Source organism: Callithrix jacchus, chromosome 22 (assembly GCF_049354715.1).
Source record: "Callithrix jacchus isolate 240 chromosome 22, calJac240_pri, whole genome shotgun sequence".
Classification (NCBI taxonomy): Eukaryota; Metazoa; Chordata; class Mammalia; order Primates; family Cebidae; genus Callithrix; species Callithrix jacchus.
Genome location: NC_133523.1, coordinates 34,738,003 through 34,756,382, shown reverse-complemented (window position 1 = coordinate 34,756,382; position 18,380 = coordinate 34,738,003). Strand labels below are relative to the sequence as shown.

The following is an 18,380-nucleotide window of genomic DNA, read 5'->3' as shown; positions in this document are numbered from 1 at the left end:
TTACAGGCCTGAGCCACTGCGCCTGGCCTCATTATTTTCTTAAATCGTTTTTCTTTTATAGTCTCTTTATTTATAGGTGCATTGCCTAAAAGAACTGCAGATGGCTTGAAAGGCCACAGAAGGTTCAGGCCGCTTCCTTTGCCCATTATTGGAGGAAGATAAGGCTGGGCAAAAAAGTGCAAACCAGACCCGGTGACCCATGATTACCTTTAGATCATTAACATATAATTATGCTGACCACCCCCCCATGGAGGAAAATACCCTGGCCAATTGCTGAACATACATCATGTGAAGAGGGGTGTTTATGATCTGCACCTGCATCTGGAGTTACTCCCTGCTCATGCTTACATACCTCCCACCCCACATCTAACTCCTTAACATTTCTCAGCTCTCCACAGCTGGGCGATAAGGCATCTTTGCTTTTTATTTATTTATGGGGTGTTTTTTTGTTGATTTTTTTTTTTTTAGATGGAGTTTTCCTTTTTTTTTTTTTTTGAGATGGAGTTTCGCTGTTGTTACCCAGACTGGAGTGCAATGGCACGATCTCAGCTCACTGCAACCTCCACCTCCTGGGTTCAAGCAATTCTCCTGCCTCAGCCTCCCGAGTAGCTGGGACTACAGGTGTGCACCACCATGCCCAGCTAATTTTTGTATTTTTAGTAGAGGTGGGGTTTCACCTTGTTGACCAGGATGGTCTCAAGCTCTTGACCTCGTGATCCACCTGCCTCGGCCTCCCAAAGTGCTGGGATTATAGGCGTGAGCCACCACGCCCAGCCGGAGTTTTGCTCTTGTTGAATCTCCCTCTATGGCCCAAGCTGGAGTGCAGTGGCACCATCTCGGCTCACTGCAACCTCCACCTCCCGGGTTTAAGCAAGTCTCCTGCCTCAGCCTCCCAGGTAGCTGGGATTACAGGCATGTGCCACCACCCCCAGCTAATTTTTATATTTTTAATTGAGATGCAGTTTCATTATGTTGGTCAGGCTGGTGTGTAACTCCTGACCTGAGGCATCTCGGCCTCCCAGAGTCCTGAGATTACAGGCGTGAGCCACCACGCCCAGCGATAAGGTGGCTTTAGAGCAAGAGTTCTCCCCTTCCCCATCCTAGTCAGGAATAACATGTGCTTGCCTTTTTGTTTCCAATTGGGTGTTCTTTCTTTGCAACCAATGCAGAGTAGGGAAGGAACTCTGTTTACGGGTGACAGTTTCATTGTCAAAAATGACGTAAGACTGGACACAGTGGCTCAAGCCTGTAATTCAGCACTTTGGGAGGCCGAGGAGGAAGGATTGCTTGAGGCCAGGAGTTTAAGACCAGCCTGGGCAACACAGTGAGACCCTGTCTCTACAAAACATAAGGGATTAAAAAAATTAGATGGGCATGGTGGTGTTACTGGAAAAGGGTCCCAATCCAGATCCAAAGAGAGGGTTCTCAGGTCTAGTGCAAGAAAATCTGGGGGAGTCCACAGTGCAAAGCAAAACCAACTTTATTTAGAACAGTAAAGTGGTGGCCGGGCATGGTGGCTCACACCTGTAATCCCAGCACTTTGGAAGACCAAGGCAGGGGGATCACTTGAAGTCAGGAGTTCAATACCAGCATGGACAACATGGCAAAACTCTGTCCCTACTAAAAATACAAAAAAATTAGCCAGGTGTGGTGGTGCACACCTGTAGTTCCAGCTACTCGGAAGGCTGAGGCAGGAGAATTGCTTGAACCTGGGAGACAGGTTGCCATGAACCAAGATAGCAGCGCTGCACTCCAGCCTGGCTGACAGTGAGAAAAAGAAAGTAGTGAGGAAGAGCTACTCCGTAGACAGCAGGGTGTTCCTGAAAGTGGGGGAATGGGCCACCCTGGGTACCACAAAAATCATGGGGAGATGTGCTCTGCTCAAGGCTTTGTGATAAAGGATTAAATTTCTTAATTACCGTATTTTGCAAGAACTGATCTTCCTATCTTTAAACAAAATTAAGAATGCTTCTCAAGATTTCGGGATTTCAGGACATTCCTGAGTCTGAGTCTGTTTAGTAAACGTTATGCATTGGTTCCCTTAACCATAAACACCTAGAGACTAGGAATACCTAACTTCCTGGAATGCAGCCCAGCAAGGCCCAGCCTCATTTCCCTAGCCCTCACTCAGCATGGAGTCACTTGGGTTCAAATCCCTCTGACAGTGAACAAGCTTTGAAACTGGGCAGTGTGTGAGTTCAAGCCCCACCTCTGCCATTTTCAGCTGTGTATCTCTGAACAGTTCCTTTACTTTACTGGGGCTGAGATGGGAGGATCCCTTGAGTCTGGGAGGTTGAGGCTGCAGTGAGCTCTGGTTGTGCCACTGCACTGCAGCTTGTGGAGAGACAAGCTGGGTGACAGAGACTCTCTCAAGAAAAAAGAAACAAAAGGGATGTTCTGTTACCTTATTTTACAGATGGGAAACTAAGGCCCAGTAAAGGAACTGTTCAGAGATACACAGCTGAAAATGGCAGAGGTGGGGCTTGAACTCACACACTGCCCAGTTTCAAAGCTTGTTCACTATGCCATAACTGCCCTTATTTTTTTCAGGTTCTCCTCCTATGTCTTGCTTTTTGTTCTCTCTCTCTCTCCCTCCCTCCCTCTCTCTCTCTCTCCCTCCCTCCCTCTCTCTCTCTCCCTCCCTCCCTCCTTCTCTCCCTCCATCTCTCTCCCTCCGTCTCTCTCTCTCCCTCCTCTCTCTCCCTCCCTCTCTCTCCCCCTCCCTCTCTCCGTCTCTCTCCCTCCATCTCTCTCCCTTCCTCTCTCCCCCCTTCTCTCTCCCTCCCTTTCTCTCCCTCCCTTTCTCTCCCTCCCTCTCTCTCCCTCCCTCTCCCTCCTTCTCTCCCTCCATCTCTCTCCCTCCGTCTGTCTCTCTCTCCCTCCCTCTCTCTCTCCCTCCCTCCCTCTCTCCCTCCCTCTCTCTCCCTCCCTCTCTCTCTCCCTCCCTCCGTCTCTCTCCCTCCATCTCTCTCCCTTCCTCTCTCCCCCCCTCCTTCTCTCTCCCTCCCTTTCTCTCCCTCCCTGTCTCTCTCCCTCCCTCTTTCTCTCCCTCCCTCTCTCCCCCGTCTCTCTCTCTCCCTCCGTCTCTCTCCCTCCGTCTCTCTCCCTTCCTCCCTCTCTCCCTCCCTCTCTCTCCCTCCCTCTCTCCCTCTCTCCCTCCATCTCTCTCCCTCCCTCTCCCTCCCTCCATCTCTCTCCCTCCATCTCTCTTCGTCCCTCTGTCTCTCTCTCCCTCCCTCTCTCCCCACCCCCAGTCTCTCTCTCTCTCCCTCCCTCTCTCTCCCCCCACTCCCTCCCTCTGTCTCCCTCCCTCCCTCCCTCCGTCTCTTTCTCTTCCTATGTCTTTCTGTCTCTGGCTTTATGTGACTCCATCTTTCTCATTCATTTTTCCAACAAGCATCCTGACCCGGGTCTCTGTGTCTGTCTCAAACCATCTCTTTTTGTTAAACATAAAATGCTTTTCGGATAAAATCAGCCACGCATGTTCAGTGGATAAAGCTTGAAAAATACACAAAAGCGGCTGGGCGCGGTGGCTCACGCCTGTAATCCTAGCACTTTGGGAGGCTAAGGTGGGTGGATCACCTGAGGTCAGGAGTTCAAGACCAGTCTGGCCATGCTGGTGAAACGCCATCTTTACAAAAAAAAAAGAGAGAGAGAAATACACAAAAGCATAAAAGAAAAAAATCACCTATAACTTCACCCTCGTCCTCTCCTCCCTCATCCCACTTCTGGAACAATTCGTCCCAATACATAGGAATTTTCCACGTGTTTATTTGTGCATATGTTTTCTGACTACCAAAGTAACACTTGCTCCTGGTAAAAGATTTCATCGATATAGAAACATACAACTTGGAGAGTTAAAGTGAGTCTCGTATTTCACCTCCTGGAGGTAAATATTTTTTAACAATTTGTCACTGTTCCTCCTTTTGTTTTCCTTTCTGTGAGCAATTTCACCCAAATTGGAACCATGCTGTATACAGTTTGGTAGCCGGCTTTTTATGTCTTACCATTATCTCTCATTTGCATTCTCCCACATCTTTAATTATAGTGTATCAGTTAGGGCCCAGCAGGAAACAGATGGCCCCGTCAATTTAGGATAATTTGAGGTGGGGTTGATACCAGAAGCCTTTATAACTCGATTGGATAGCGAAGCAAATGATAAGAGCTAGTGCAAGCTCCTAGGGCCAGCATGGTGAGGGCCTCATCCACAGGCCTCAAGGAAAGGGAGAGGGTTGAGGGTGTGTGTGTGGTTGCCTGACTTGGGGAAGAGTCACTTAGATTCATGGAGGAAGCAGCCAAATTGTAGTGGCCCCCCCATAGGGAGGAGCCCCAGGGAACAAACACCCTGACCTCCTCTCCCCTCTACCTGGGGCCCAGAGCAGGGTGGAGAAGCAGGGACAGTAGATAAGGAGGGACAAATGGAAGACATCCCCCACTGCCACACCACTATTAGAGCTTCCATTCCAGCAGGATTATTCAGTAACCAACCCGTGATTGCTAGGGTGGTAGATTTTTCATTCTCTCAACAGCAGCTTTTGCAGAGCAGAGGTCACTTTTTGCTTTTGTGTTTTTGGACATGGTCTCACTCTAACCCAAGCTGGAGTGTAGTAGTGGCAAAATCGCCGCTCACTGCAGCCTCCATCTCCCAGGCTCGAGCCATCATCCCACTCGGCCTCCCAAGTAGCTGGTATGACAGCGACCTGTCGTAGGTGCGTGCCACCAGGCCTGGCTAATTTTTTTTCCCCAGAGAGGCTGTCTCACTCTGTTACCCAGGCTGGTGTGTTTCCATTTCAATATTCTTGAAATGAAAAAATTATAGAAATAAATAGCAGATTAGGGGTTGCCAGAGGTTAAGGAAGGGAGAGGAGTGGATGTGGCTATTGAAAGGGCAACATGAGGGATCTTGTGGTATGGTGGAGTGTTTTGTATCTTGTCTGTATCAGTGTGGTCTGGCTAGGCTTTGTGTCCCCAGCCAAATCTCATCTTGAATTGTAATCCCCAGGTGTTGAGGAAGAGACCTGCTGGGAAGTGACTGGATTGGACTGTGGGGGCGGTTCCCCCCATGCTAGTCTCCTGATAGCGAGTTCTCACAAGATCTGATGGTTTTTTAGGTATTTGGAAGTTCCTCTTCTTTTGCTCTCTGTCTCTCCTGCCACATGTAAGAGGTGACTGTAAATTTCCTGAGGCCTCCTCAACCATGCAGAACTGTGAGTCAATTACACCTCTTTCCTTTATAAATTACCCAGTCTCAGGTAGCATCTTTATAGCAGCGTGAGAACAGACTAATACATAATGTCAATATTCTGGATGTGATATAGTACCATAGTTTTTACAAGATGTTACCATTAGGGGAAACTGGGTAAAGGGTACCCAGTCTGTCTGTCTCCCTCCTTCCATCCCTTCCTTCCTCTCTCTCTCTCTTTTCACATTTCATTCATTTGTTAACTTCCACCTGATTACTCCAGAAAGTAATTACTTAAAATGCTTAAGATGGGGGGTGATTTCAGCATCGCCTACTTTCCCCTATGGAAAAAGACCCCTGAGCATGAACAGTAAGACATGGTCACATCTTGGGGACCTGTCTGCAGGTGAACTGCAGGGCCCAGCCTTGTGCTGTTTAAAATAATGAAGCTGGCCGGGCGCGGTGGCTCACGCCTGTAATCCCAGCACTTTGGGAGGCCGAGGTGGGTGGATCACGAGGTCAAGAGATCGAGACCATTCTGGTCAACATGGTGAAAACCCGTCTCTACTAAAATTACAAAAAATTAGCTGGGCACGGTGGCGCGTGCCTGTAATCCCAGCTACTCAGGAGGCTGAGGCAGGAGAATTGCCTGAACCCAGGAGGCGGAGATTGTGGTGAGCTGAGATCGCGCCATTGCACTCCAGCCTGGGTGAAAAGTGCGAAACTCCGTCTCAAAAAAAAAAATGAATAAATAAAAATAAAATAATGAAGCGATAGCCACTTGCCTAAGCCAGAGTGGGCCAAGCTACCTCTGCGCAGATTGTAAAACAGGCTTTAGGTTTCTCTCCTGTTAGACGAGAGGCCAAGGGTCTGCCCCATCAGCCTGCTTTTCTAGTGGCTTACGGACCATCACCACCTGGCTGGCCTGGAAGGGTTTAGCCACAGCGGGTCATGTGGCAACCAGGGATGTCAGGGGCAGCCTCCATTTCCATTCCGTCTCGTAAGCAGCCTGGGAGATGGGGGCCTAAGCTTTGGTGAGGATGACAGTCTGCCTTGGAATTGGGCCCAACAGGGATGAGTCCAGAGGCAGGGCCGGGAAGAGAAGGTCAGGTGGTAACATCATTCAAAAACCAGCTGCGCCCAGAGCATACCTCCTGAGACGCCTTATCAAATGAGCAGGGGGCTAAGTCAGGTGACAGCGTGGCCACACAGCCCAGGCCTGTCCTGACAGAAGGCAGGAACCATTAGCAACTAAGTGACTTTTCCAAGAAACAAGATCTTGTTCAGAGCTAGGGCCTTGGGAGCCTCCTTGGTGTTTCAGTCACCATTCCCTGCCTTCCTGTCTCAACGTCCAGGGCTCTAAATCCGTGGTAGAATGGCCAGTGTGTGGCCTTAGTGCCATGGCCATCTAGTGTGGATGTGGGCTGCCCACCTAGTGGCCCTTGGAGGCAGAAGTTTCTTTGCCTTTAGGGACAAACTTCAGTGAGCTGCTGAATATTCACTCAGAATCCCGAGGGCCACAGCTTGGGGCCACGTTTAGGAACTCGAGGCTCAACTTGTTGCCACACTTGCCAAAGGACACCTTCAAGGCTTCAGGATGACTGTGCTCCAGGCACTTGGCCACGCTGTCAGAGTGGATGGTCTTGGTGAACGCCCACCAGGGGAATGAGTGTGTGTACTATTGAGAGGCTGGAGGTCAGGCCCAAGCGCGGGCCACACTTGGCACGCACATAGACGCCTGGCTCAAAGTGATTTGGGAAAACGTCACCCCCAAAGAAGCTGCATAACAACAGGGTGCCACCAGGACCACTGTGCGCTTGCCCCCTCCAACAGACCCAAAGCCGCCCACCCCACGACCACCAGGACCCATGTCCATCTCTTTGCATTATCTCTTACAATTGCATGTGAATCCACAATTATGTCAAAGTAAGAACTCTAATTAAAACAGTCACACAGACAGGTTTCCTTGGGAGCTATACATGCATTATGCAAATATATAAAACACGGGTAATATATAAAATGTTTAAAAATGTATAGAACAGTGTGCAAGGATGTGTTCCAAACTGATTAATAGTGAGTTCGTCATCACTGGAGAGCGCATGGGAACTGAGGATATGATTGTTAGAATATTTAAATTTATCAATATTTTCTTTTGCTCTGGAATAAATATCCAGGCATACCTTTCTGGGCTGACCAGGAGTTGCATATTTCATTTTACAGGAAACAGCTGAACTGTATTTCAGAACGGCTGCTCCATTTTTCCATTCCCAGCAGGAATGTATGAGTGATCCGGTTCCTAGATCATGTTTGACTTATACTCACAAATATGTTCTCCAAAGCTTTTTGTTATTTCTTAAATTCCTGAAGTAGTGTTTGTAACAGACTAGGGGTCTCGAGCAGTGGGTCACAAGACACCTTTCTATCAGGACAGCATTAAATGGAATTTTTTACTGCACATAACGCAAGCTCAATAATCTGCATTGTGGTGCTCAGAGCTGAATCACTGATTGTCAATAATTTGCATCTGGCAGTTTCCTCCAGCCAATCCATGACACTCTGTTCTTCCTGCCATTACTAATTTTCCTTCTAGTTCTTCAGTCTTTGGAGACATATAATTTTATTTCAGCCTCATGGTATCTATCAGACACTTTTGGTGGTAAATAACCAAACACTCAACTCATGCTGGCTTGAACAATGGAGAATTTATGAGCTTACAAAACTGAGAAGTCTAGGGTTAGTGGTGAGGCTTCAGGTTAAGTTTGATCTAGCAGTTTAAGACATCAGTAACCTCTTAGTTGTTTTTTTGTTTGTTTGTTTTTTTTTTTGAGATGGACTCTCGCTCTGTCATGCAGGCTGGAGTACAATCGCATGATCTCAGCTCACTGCAACCTCCACCTCTCAGGTTCAAGTGATTCTTCTGCCTCAGCCTCCCAAGTAGCTGGGATTACAGGTGCGTACCACCATGCCTGGCTATTTTTGTATTTTTGGTAGAGACAGGGTTTCACCATGTTGCCCAGGCTGGTCTCAAACTCCTAACCTCAGGTGATCTGCCTGCCTCGGCCTCCCAAAGTGCTGGCATTACAGGCATAAGCCACCAAGCCCAGCCTTACGGTTTTTGGTTTTTAATATTGCAGGTCTCCCTTCTGCTGATGAGATAGCCTGTTTACTCTTGTAAATACAAGACAGGTCTAACAGCATCAGGCTTCAGGCTTCATTTTTCTCCAGTAGAAAGAAAACCAGCATCTTTTTCCCAAGATGTTCAGGACTGAGGATCATTCTGATTGAACGGAGTTAGGTCATATGCCCATACAAACCCAATCACTGTGGCTAAGAAGCCAAACTGATGGAAATGGCTACATCCAGATTCCAGACCCCATCCCAGGGATGGGGAGGGGGTTTAATCATTTAGATCCCAAGCTGAAATGGGGGATGCCAGGAAAGACTGGGAAGAGGTGACAGAAGCTTGGAAAGTACACTACAGGGACACTTTCTGGAATTTTTTTTATTTTTTATTTTTGAGACAAGGTCTGGCTCTGTCACCGAGGCTGGAGTATGGTGGTACAATCTCGGCTCACTGCAACCTCCACCTCCCAGGTTCAGATAGTTCTCCTGCCTAAGCCTCCTGAGTAGCTGGAATTACAGGCACGTGCCACCCCACTTGCTAATTTTTGTATTTTTAGTAGAGTCCAGCTTTCTCCATGTCGGCCAGGCTTTGCTGGTTCTTAAAACCTCTATGTTTTTGAGTAGGAAAATACGCACTGGCAAATCATAAAATGGTTTTCTCATATTTATACTAGGGAAGACATATAAGCGTGAAAAAGTCACTACCCATAATATTATAAATTATAAATTTATAAATAAACCTAATTTACAATTAATTAAAAGTGGTCTCATGTAGGAAGTGTACCTGACTTCCTCAAAACTTACCTAGGGCTGGGTGCAGTGGCTCACACCGTAATTCCAACACTGGGAGGCCAAGGCAGGAGGATCGCTTGAGACTGCGTTTGGACCAGCCTGGGCAACATACCGAGATCCTGTCTCTACAAATACTAGCTGGCGTGGTGGTACATGCCTGTAGTCCCAGCTACTTGGGAGGCTGTGGTGGGAGGATCACTTGAGCCCAGGAGGTCAAGGCTGTAGTGAGCTGTGATCCTACCACTACACTCCAGCCTGGGGACATAGCAAGACCGTATCTTAAAAACAAACAAAAACATATGTAGACTATTCCATGCAGTATAGATCAGTCATATAGATGAGAGATGGCAGAGCATTACTGGTAATAACCCAGGGAACCTGGGATCAAATTCCCATTCCACATCTATAAGCTGTGTGAGCTGATGTTTCATTCATAATCTCTCTGTGCCACAGTTCTTTCATCCATAATATGTCAGCCAGTAACCAGTCAACTACCTAACAGAGTTGCTGGGGACAAAAAATAAAAACAGATATTTACATGAGAAGAGCTTATAATGGAGCCAGGAAGTGCTGAGTATATATTAGCTATAAATTTTATATATATATATATATATATACACACACACACACACGCACATATATATATACACACACATATATACATATATACACACATATATACATGTATATACACACACACATACATATATATACACACACACATATATACATATATATACACACACATATATACATATATACACATATATATATACATATATATACACACACATACATATATATACACACATATACATATATATATACACACACATATATACACATATACATATATACACACACATATATATATACATATATATACACACACATATATACACACCTATATATACATATATATACACACACACATATATATGCTATTAACAGTAGTTGAGAAAAACATGTCTGTAATTCCAATTTTTCAACAGCAAACTAACAATACCTCAGGTGGTAAATATCATATTCAAATAACGATAGGAAAGCTAGAGACAGCTTATCTGAGGCACAGATGAACAAAAAACAGAGGGAGGCGCCCAGGTGCAGTGGCCCACACCTGTAATCCCAGTGCTTTGAGAGGCCAAGGTGGGATGACAGCTAGAGGCCAGGAATTTAAGACCAGCCTGGGCAACACAGTGAGATCCCCATCTCTACAAAAAAAAAAAAAATAGAATTATCTGCACATGGTGGTGGGTGCCTGCAGCTCCAGCTACTTAGGGACTACTCAAAGCTGAAGTAGGAGGAACCTTAGTGCCCACAGGATTGAGGTTACAATAAACTGTCATCTCACCACTACACTCCAGCCTGGGTCCAGAGACAGTGACACCCTGTCTCTAAAAAAGAAAAAAAAAAAAAACGGAAGAGAAGGGGTAATATTCAAGGGGTAAACCAAAAATAAAATTCTAAGGTCCCCCACATCCATCTGAATGGACCCCGTCCTCTCTGCCAAGGGCATTCCAAAGTTAAGCTGAAAAGCTAGTTCGGGCCATAATCGCAAGAGGGAGTGGGACACGCCTCATCATACCCTCCTTCCTTTTGGAATTACTGATAGAACAGACCTTTAAGTCTGATTTTAAAAAAAATTTTACAATCAATTTTATCTGAAGTCTGCTATCTGGACACACCCAGTGGAAGAAAAACAGGATATCTAAATATGATGGGTGGATTGTATCAATATCAATATCCTGGTTGTGGTATTGGACTGGAGCTTTGTAAGATGTTAATATTGGGGGGAACTGGGTAGCATGCACAGGATCTCTCTGCATTTTCTTCCCTTCCTTCCTTTCTTGGTCTCCACAACCCCTTATGGTAACCCAAACATTCCTTTATATGGATAACTCAACCAACTGCCCATCAGAAACTCTCTGAATCTCCCTATGACTTGGAAACACCATGGCTTCCACGTGTCCTGCCTTTCTGGATGGAACTAATGTACATCTTACATGTATTGACTGATGCCTTATGTCTCCCTAAAGTGTATAAAACCAAGTGGTGGGCCAGGTGCTGTGGCTCACACCTGTAATCCCATCACTTTGGGAGGCCGAGGCAGGTGGATCACCTGAGATCAGGAGTTCTACACCAGCCTGGCCAACATAGCAAAACCCCGTCTCTACTAAAAAGGCAGAAATTAGTTGGGTGTAGTGGTGCATGCCTGTAGTCCCAACTATTCAGGAGGCTGAGGCAGGAGAATCACTTGAACCTGGGAAGTTGCATGTGCAGTGAGCAGAGATCACACCACTGCACTCCAGCCTGGGGGATAGAGCAAGACTCCCTCTCAAGGAAAAAAAAAAAAGTTGTGGCCTGGCAACCTTGGGCACATGTTCTCAGGATCTCCTGTGGGCTGTGTCATGGGCCTTCAGTCACCCACATTCGGCTCAGAATAAATCTCTTCAAGTGTTTTACAGAGTTTGACTCTTCTTATTAATTGACAAGGGGAAAAAAATACAAAGACAGGGACAAACAAACAGAAATATAATGAGAGAGCAAAGACAAAGGGGACAGCATTGGAAAGCCAGGTGTGAATACTCGAGGGCAGGCATTTAAATGATTCCATAGCTCTGCCAAGCCTATAGCTTCAAAGAGAAGGAACAAGTGTGTTCATTCATTCCTACAGTACAGAAGTGAGATCAGAGAGGCAAAGACAGACAGATATCCAGAAAGCACACAGGCAGTGGGCTCAGGACAGAGGGTTGGAGGCCAGCCGTCCCTGGCACAGGCCAACCTTGGGTTGAAGTCCTCACACCCGACTGGGATCCCAAAAACCTGCGGCTGAGGAGGGCAGATGGTGAGAGCTCCGGAGTTAGAGAGCAGCCTGGGCAACGGGGCAAAACCAGGTTTCTACAAAAAATGGTGGCGGCACCCACCGGCAGTCCCAGCTACTTTGGGAGACTGACGTGGGAGGACTGCTTGAACCTGGGAGGTTGAGGCTGCAATGAGCTGTGACCGTGCCACTACTACAAGCTGGGCAACAAGGCAAGACCCTGTCTCTAAACTGAAATAAAAGCAGCTTTCTCGTTCTCAGCTACACCTGCAGGGCTGCCCTGGTTTATATATATATATATATATATATACATATACATATTTATGAGATGATATTCTGTGTCAATTACATAGAAGAGGGCCTGATGCACAGTCAACACTATACAAGGGCTGGTTGTGGTGGCAGAACAAAGATAAGGACAACCAGGATGAAGCAAAGCAAGAAGAAACAGTAGAAACAGGGACAGAGACGATTTGGAAACCGAGTGTTGGAGGCCAGCCATCCCTGGCACAGGCCAACCTTGGGTTGAAGTCCTCACACCCGACTGGGATCTCGAAGGCCTGCGGCCAGCAGTGACGTTCCGAAAGCTTGCCCGGGATGGGGAAGCCCAGCTGCAAAGCCTTTCTCAGTCCTGCACATAAAAGCCAGCATGGGCCGTCGAAGCTCTGTTGCCCAGGTGGAGACTGCTCTGGACGCCTCCAAGGGACCAGTGGACGGCAACACCTGCCTCCGCGCCAGGCACAGAGGGTCCACTACAGGGAGAAGTGAGGGCAGAGGCCGAGGCGAGGAGGGGACCGTCCCAACTGTCTCTCCCCTGCGCGTACTGCGCCTTCGCGCTCCGAGCATCCCCTCCCCTTGCGAGCCTGACCCAAGGCAGGGGCTGGACGCGTGGACCCCTCTCTTTGGCCTCCCTGACGTCCCTGGCCTCCTGCAGGAGCAGAGATGCGGCCAAGTGTCGCGGCCGCGGTGGCTGCGGGGCTGTGGGTCCTGTGCACAGTGGGTGCGGCGGCCCCCCGGCGCTGCCTGCTCTCCCACTACCGCTCGCTGGAGCCCCGGACGCTGGCAGCGGCCAAGGCGCTGAGGGACCGCTACGTGAGTGACCGCCCAGCCCCTGGGTCCCCGGGACCCTGGCCCTGCTCCCCGGCGCCGGCCGGATGGGTGCCTACACGTCCGTCCCTGTCCCGAGGGGTCCTATGTCCCAGCGCCTCTCGTAAGTCACAGCCCACAATTCCCAACAAGAGGCCCCGCAGGCCCCGTCGTCAGCGCGAACGCAGGCTCAGGGTCAGTCACAGAAGGGCACCCTGCCGGGCGGACTCCGATCCAAGTCGGGGCGCAGGGCTTCGCTGGGGGAGCGCGGGGTGCAATTCAGCCCTGGTTCACGCCCCCGGGGAGCTCGCGGTTCAGTGTACGACACGCACAACCGTACCCGGCCAGTGCCTATCCACGTCCAGCAATGCCAGACCTCTCAGCGGTTAGGGGCCCTAGCGAGGGGGCCCATCCGTACGCGATACCTGCCGCTTGTCCCGCAGGAGGAAGAGGCGCTGAGCTGGGGGTCGCGCAACTGCTCCTTCCACCCCAGGAGGGATCCTTTGCGGCCGTCGGTGAGGCCCGGGACGGGAGGCGGGGGAGGCACGGCCGGATCGCGGCCCCGTCTAACGCCCGCGCGTCCCCGCAGTCCTGCGCTTGGCTCCGACACGTGGCCCGAGGCATAGCGGACGCCCAGGCGGTGCTCAGCCGCCTGCATCGCCCGGAGCTGCTCCCCGGCGCCGGCCCGATCCTGGAGCTGCTGGCGGCCGCGGGGAGGGACGTGGCGGCCTGTGTGAGTGCCGCCGCGCCCCGCCGCCCCTCGCCCCCGCCGGCTTCTCTGCGTCCTCTGTGAGCCCCGCGCTTTGCGAGTCTGTCCCGCTTAGCGGAAAACCCCGTCCAGACCCGGGTCGGGTCCTCCGGGTGTCCACAAAGCCGGGCTCGGGTCTGCGACTGGGGAGCCACGGGCAGATGCAGAGGGAGTGGGGGGCTCCGTCCTTCGCCTTCCCCATTGGCCCCGTGTTCCCCCTCCAGCTCGAGCTGGCCCGGCCCGACTCCTCCAGGAAGGTCCCCGGGGCCCCGAGGAGGCGTCACAAGCCGCGGAGACCTGTGAGTGCAGCCGGTAGGACAGGCTTAGCCTGCAGGGACGACCGGGCGAGGCGGACAAGGCCGGCACTGAGCAGGGCTGGGAGCGGCGGGACTAGAGGGGGCTCCTCGGGAGGGAAGAGCCTGACTCAGCCCCGCTGTGCTCCCTCCCGGGCTCCAGGACTCGCCTCGGTGCCGCGAAGCCCGAGTGGTCTTCAACCTCCTGCGCCTGCTCACGTGGGAGCTCCGGCTGGCGGCGCACTCAGGACCTTGCCTCTGACCCCGCCCCTTAAGCCAGCCCCGAAACCTCCAGGCCATTGGCTGCCGAAAGTGGCCCCTTTCGCCCATTGGCCCCACCGGGCGAGGCTCTCAGCCAATGGGCAATGAGGCACAAGAACTTCTCTGCAGTCTTGGGCCTGACTTGGATGCTCTGTCTCGGATACAAGAGGCGCGGGTCCCCAGGAAGCAGCGATATTTCCTCGGGGTGCATTGTGTGATCCTCCAAGGGCTGCTGTAGCAGGAAGAGACTTGAGGTCTGGAAACCGTGGCTGACCCCAGGCACGGCACCAGTTCCTCCTTGTGTGGTTACCAGGACACCCCCAAACCCGGGGCCCAACCCTGGATTTGCCGCCCCACAGCCAGCTTTGAGATCCTGTGAATCTGTGACTCTTGGATTCGGCATCTGGGGGGTACCATCCCTGAGGGTTTGGTAGTGAAATCCAAGAATCCTCACCTGACTGTGGTTCTTTAGATTCCCTGATTGACGTTGTTTGTATTTGTGACATTCCTGTGTATTTGCTATTCTGGCTCCTGGTTTAAATTTATTGCAGTTATTAAGAGTGTTTTGATTGCATTGGTTGTTTTCCATATGATGGTTCTGAGTTGCGCTTTACAGCAAAAATAGAGGCTGAGCCAGGGACTCAGGTGGCCTGAGTTTCAGTTCTCACCCTGCCAGTTAATTAAAGTGTGATGCAGGACAAATTGCTTTCTGAGCCTGTGTTTCCTCACCTATAGGATGGGTTAGCATACTTGCCTTGTGGAGGAGTAGTGTACATTGAGATCACGTTTTAAACTCTCCAGCTGAGGTCCTGGTATGGTCTTAATGAGTGGGTCCCATTAAATAGTCACTCACATAAACAAAGAGCTGTGTTTTTAATTTTTTCTGCAAATCTGTGCATCAGCAATCAGTGTTGCTGAATGCACCCCTCCTTGCCAACGTCACACAGCTAGTGAGGGTCAGAACTAGATTTGAACCTTAGACCCTTCAGCTCCAGGACTCATGCTCTTCATCACTGCCTGAACTTCCCTAAGAAGAACAGCACCCACGTGGTGTCCAAGTCCTTGGTCACACCTCAGTTCTCCAGCAGAGCCTCATATTCCTGAGCCCTTACCTGCCTGGGCTATTAAGAAATGTTGGCCTCTGGGCATGGTGGATCACACCTGCAATCCCAGCAATTTGGGAGGCCGAGGCAGACAGATCAGTTGATGTCAGGAGTTTGAGACCAGCATGGTCCAACATGGTGAAACACTGTCTCTACTAAAAATATATAATTTAGCTGGTAATGGTGGCCCGTGCCTGTAATCCCTGCTACTTGGGAGGCTGAGGCAAGAGAATCGTTTACACCCAGGAGACGGCGGTTGCACTGAGTCACTGCACTCCAGCCTGGGTGACCGAATGAGACCCTGTCTCAAAATATGTATATACTGGCCAGGAGTGGTGGCTCAGGCCTATATTCCCAGCACTTTATAGGCTGGAGGAGGAGGATTGCTTGAGTCCAGGAGTTTGAGGCTGCAGTGAGCTATGATCATGCCATTGCACTCTGGTGACAGGGTAAGACCCTGTCTTAAACAACAACATAACCAGAGCAGGCAGAAACCTCTTGGGAGCACACTTTCCTGTAGGTGATCCCTGAGTCTGCATCAGTTTCTCTTTTCCTCCAGTTGCTCACCTGGCTCACGGGCCCCGCCCTGCCCTGGGCTTTCCCAACCTGGGGCTCCCCTGGTGGCCGGTTTCTTACCTGAAGGCTGTGTTTTCACTTTTCCTACATCAGCTGGGGCTGCCCTTCTGTCCGGGATAAAAGCTGCCCCATGGAGCTCAGGCAGCAATCACATCCCAGACAGAGCTCGAAATTGATAGAAAGAGTCAAGGCCAGTACACAGGCTGAGATCTGGAAGAGGAGACTGAAAACAACAGAGACTCCAAAGAAGACCCAGAGAGACCCCGGGTGACAGCCTCAGAGTGGTCCTTCTGCTGACGAAGCCCAGAGATCAGGAATGAAACAAGGTGAGCCCCACATCTCTGTCCAAGATGCTCAGCTCCTGCAGCCCTGCCCTCAGGGGGCAGCCGCTCCATCCCCTCAGCTCCCTTTCTTTCTGTGACACAGGCATGAGTGGGGGCTGCATGGCAGTGCTGGTGCTGATGGCCGCAGTGCTGACCGTCACTGGAGCAGTTCCTGTCACCAGGCCCCTCGGGGCCCTCCCGGATGCAAGGGGCTGCCACATAGCCCAGTTCAAGTCCCTGTCCCCACAGGAGCTGCAGGCCTTTAAGAGGGCCAAAGATGCCTTAGTGAGTCTCCCCCTGCCCTCCTGCCACGGGCTAGCCTCCACCCCCACTCCAAGGGTCACCATGCTTTCCCTCCCAGCTTCCTTCACTGGGGTAGCCTCTGCCCTTCCTGCAGTGGGCTATCTCATGCTCCTACTGCAGGGGGCCGATTCATGTTTCCTGGCAGTGCAGGGTCCTCCCAGCAGTTCATCTCCCCTATCCTGTTGTCAGCCCTCCTGCAATCCCCCCAGAGTGGTCTAACCTCCACCCCTCCTGCTGGGGCTAACCTGTGCCCTTGCTGTCTAGGAAGAGTCACTTCTGCTGAAGGACTGCAGGTGCCGCTCCCGCCTCTTCCCCAGGACCTGGGACCTGAGGCAGCTGCAGGTGAGAGCGAGAGTCAGGCCCACCCCTACCCTCCCAGCCCCGTTCCCCAGGCTCTGCAGTGGCCAGTTCACCTTCTCCTTCTACCTTGTCCCCTCTCATCTCCCCACACCTGCTCCCCCTTCCCTCTGCTCCCACCTGACCCCACTGGCTGTGCCCTCTCCCCTGTGCCTGTCACCTTCACTGGTTCCTCTCTGTTCGCCTCCCCACCACCTCTTCCTCTCACCTGCTCTTTCTCACCTCTTCTCAGGTGAGGGAGCGCCTCGTGGCCTTGGAGGCTGAGCTGGCCCTGACGCTGGAGGTTCTGGAGGCCACCGCTGACAATGACACGGCCTTGGGGGACGTCCTCGACCGGCCCCTTCACACCCTGCACCACGTCCTCTCCCAGCTCCGGGCCTGTGTGAGTCCTCGGGGCCCGGGCACCCAGGTCTGTGGGCTCTGAGAAGCGGCTTCCCTTGTGCTGGCCCAGCCCTGCCTCACACACCACCCTCCTCTGCACACAGGTCCAGCCTCAGCCCACGGCGAGGCCCAGGCCCCGGGGCCGCCTCCACCACTGGCTGCACCGGCTACAGGAGGCCTCGAAAAAGGTGAGTGACCCAGGAGGGGAGACACTGGCGTCTCGGGAGCCACTGGGAGCCCAGATCCTGGACAGCCCCTGACCCATCCCCTCCTCCCCTGCAGGAGTCCCCTGGCTGCCTCGAGGCCTCTGTCACCTTCAACCTCTTCCGCCTCCTCACTCGGGACCTGAAATGCGTCGCCAGCGGGGACCTGTGTGTCTGACCTTCCCACCTCCCTGCCACCCATCATGGAATCTAAGATTTTATTTATACATCAACCACTTGTCTTAATTTATTGCCACCCAATTGCTATTTATGTATTTGTGTGTGTAAACCCAACTCGCCTCTGGGAAAATGTTTATTTTTCTACTTTTTATAACCCTTGTTGAAATAAAGAGTGAGGAAAAGGCACGGATGGCGTGCGCCTGCGTGTGTGTCGGTGTGCATTTCCTTTGCGTTGCTGCCGTAACAAATCACCCGAAAGGCAGCATCTTCCAGAGACACAGTTGATGAGCTGGGGTCTGATGTCAGAGGCTCGCTGGCCCTGGCGGTTTCTCTCTTGTGGGGCTCACAGGCTGGAATCCAAGCGTCGCTGCTGGGTTCTTACTGGGGCTCTGGGAAAAAGCTCGTTTCAGGGTCAGCCACATTGTTGGCAGATCGCTGTTCGTTGCTGCTGTAGGACGGAGGTTCCGGCCTTCCTTGTGGCTGTGGGTCCATCCTGAGCTGGCTCTGCCGAAAGAGACCTCCATGCCTCTTGCTGGGCTAACCTCTACCCTCCCTGCAGTGGGCTATCTCCTGCTCCTACCGCAGTGGCTGATTAGTGTCCTCCTGCAGCAGAGGGTCCTCTGACATCCTCCCGGAAGTTAACTTCCC

At 51.2% G+C, this 18,380-nt stretch overlaps 2 protein-coding genes and 1 pseudogene across 2 annotated transcripts; 2 read left to right on the top strand and 1 right to left on the bottom strand.

The window, feature by feature from the left end:
• Positions 1-3,336: 3,336 nt before the first annotated feature.
• LOC128930462 (methionine-R-sulfoxide reductase B1 pseudogene) lies at positions 3,337-9,818 on the bottom strand (annotated as a pseudogene).
• Positions 9,819-9,956: 138 nt separating this feature from the next.
• Positions 9,957-15,159, top strand: LOC118150233 (interferon lambda-4). The gene is given in 5 exon segments (XM_078359621.1): positions 9,957-13,010; positions 13,448-13,519; positions 13,594-13,741; positions 13,744-14,051; positions 14,209-15,159. Coding segments are annotated over 5 exon segments (777 nt in total). The 5' UTR covers positions 9,957-12,860; the 3' UTR covers positions 14,308-15,159.
• A 109-nt stretch (positions 15,160-15,268) lies between these two features.
• IFNL3 (interferon lambda 3) lies at positions 15,269-17,911 on the top strand. Its single transcript, XM_017967394.5, has 6 exons — positions 15,269-16,311; positions 16,412-16,593; positions 16,876-16,953; positions 17,201-17,350; positions 17,454-17,537; positions 17,632-17,911. Exons 1-6 carry the CDS (start codon positions 16,302-16,304, stop codon positions 17,728-17,730), a joined length of 603 nt encoding a protein of 200 aa, XP_017822883.3. The 5' UTR covers positions 15,269-16,301; the 3' UTR covers positions 17,731-17,911.
• Positions 17,912-18,380: the final 469 nt, after the last annotated feature.

What these genes read in the sequence shown, in the direction of transcription:
- IFNL3 (XM_017967394.5), top strand. An exon ending in AGAGGGCCAAAGATGCCTTA is followed by an intron (nt 16,594 to 16,875) that starts GTGAGTCTCCCC and finishes CTTGCTGTCTAG; the next exon opens with GAAGAGTCACTTCTGCTGAA. An exon ending in GGGACCTGAGGCAGCTGCAG is followed by an intron (nt 16,954 to 17,200) that starts GTGAGAGCGAGA and finishes ACCTCTTCTCAG; the next exon opens with GTGAGGGAGCGCCTCGTGGC.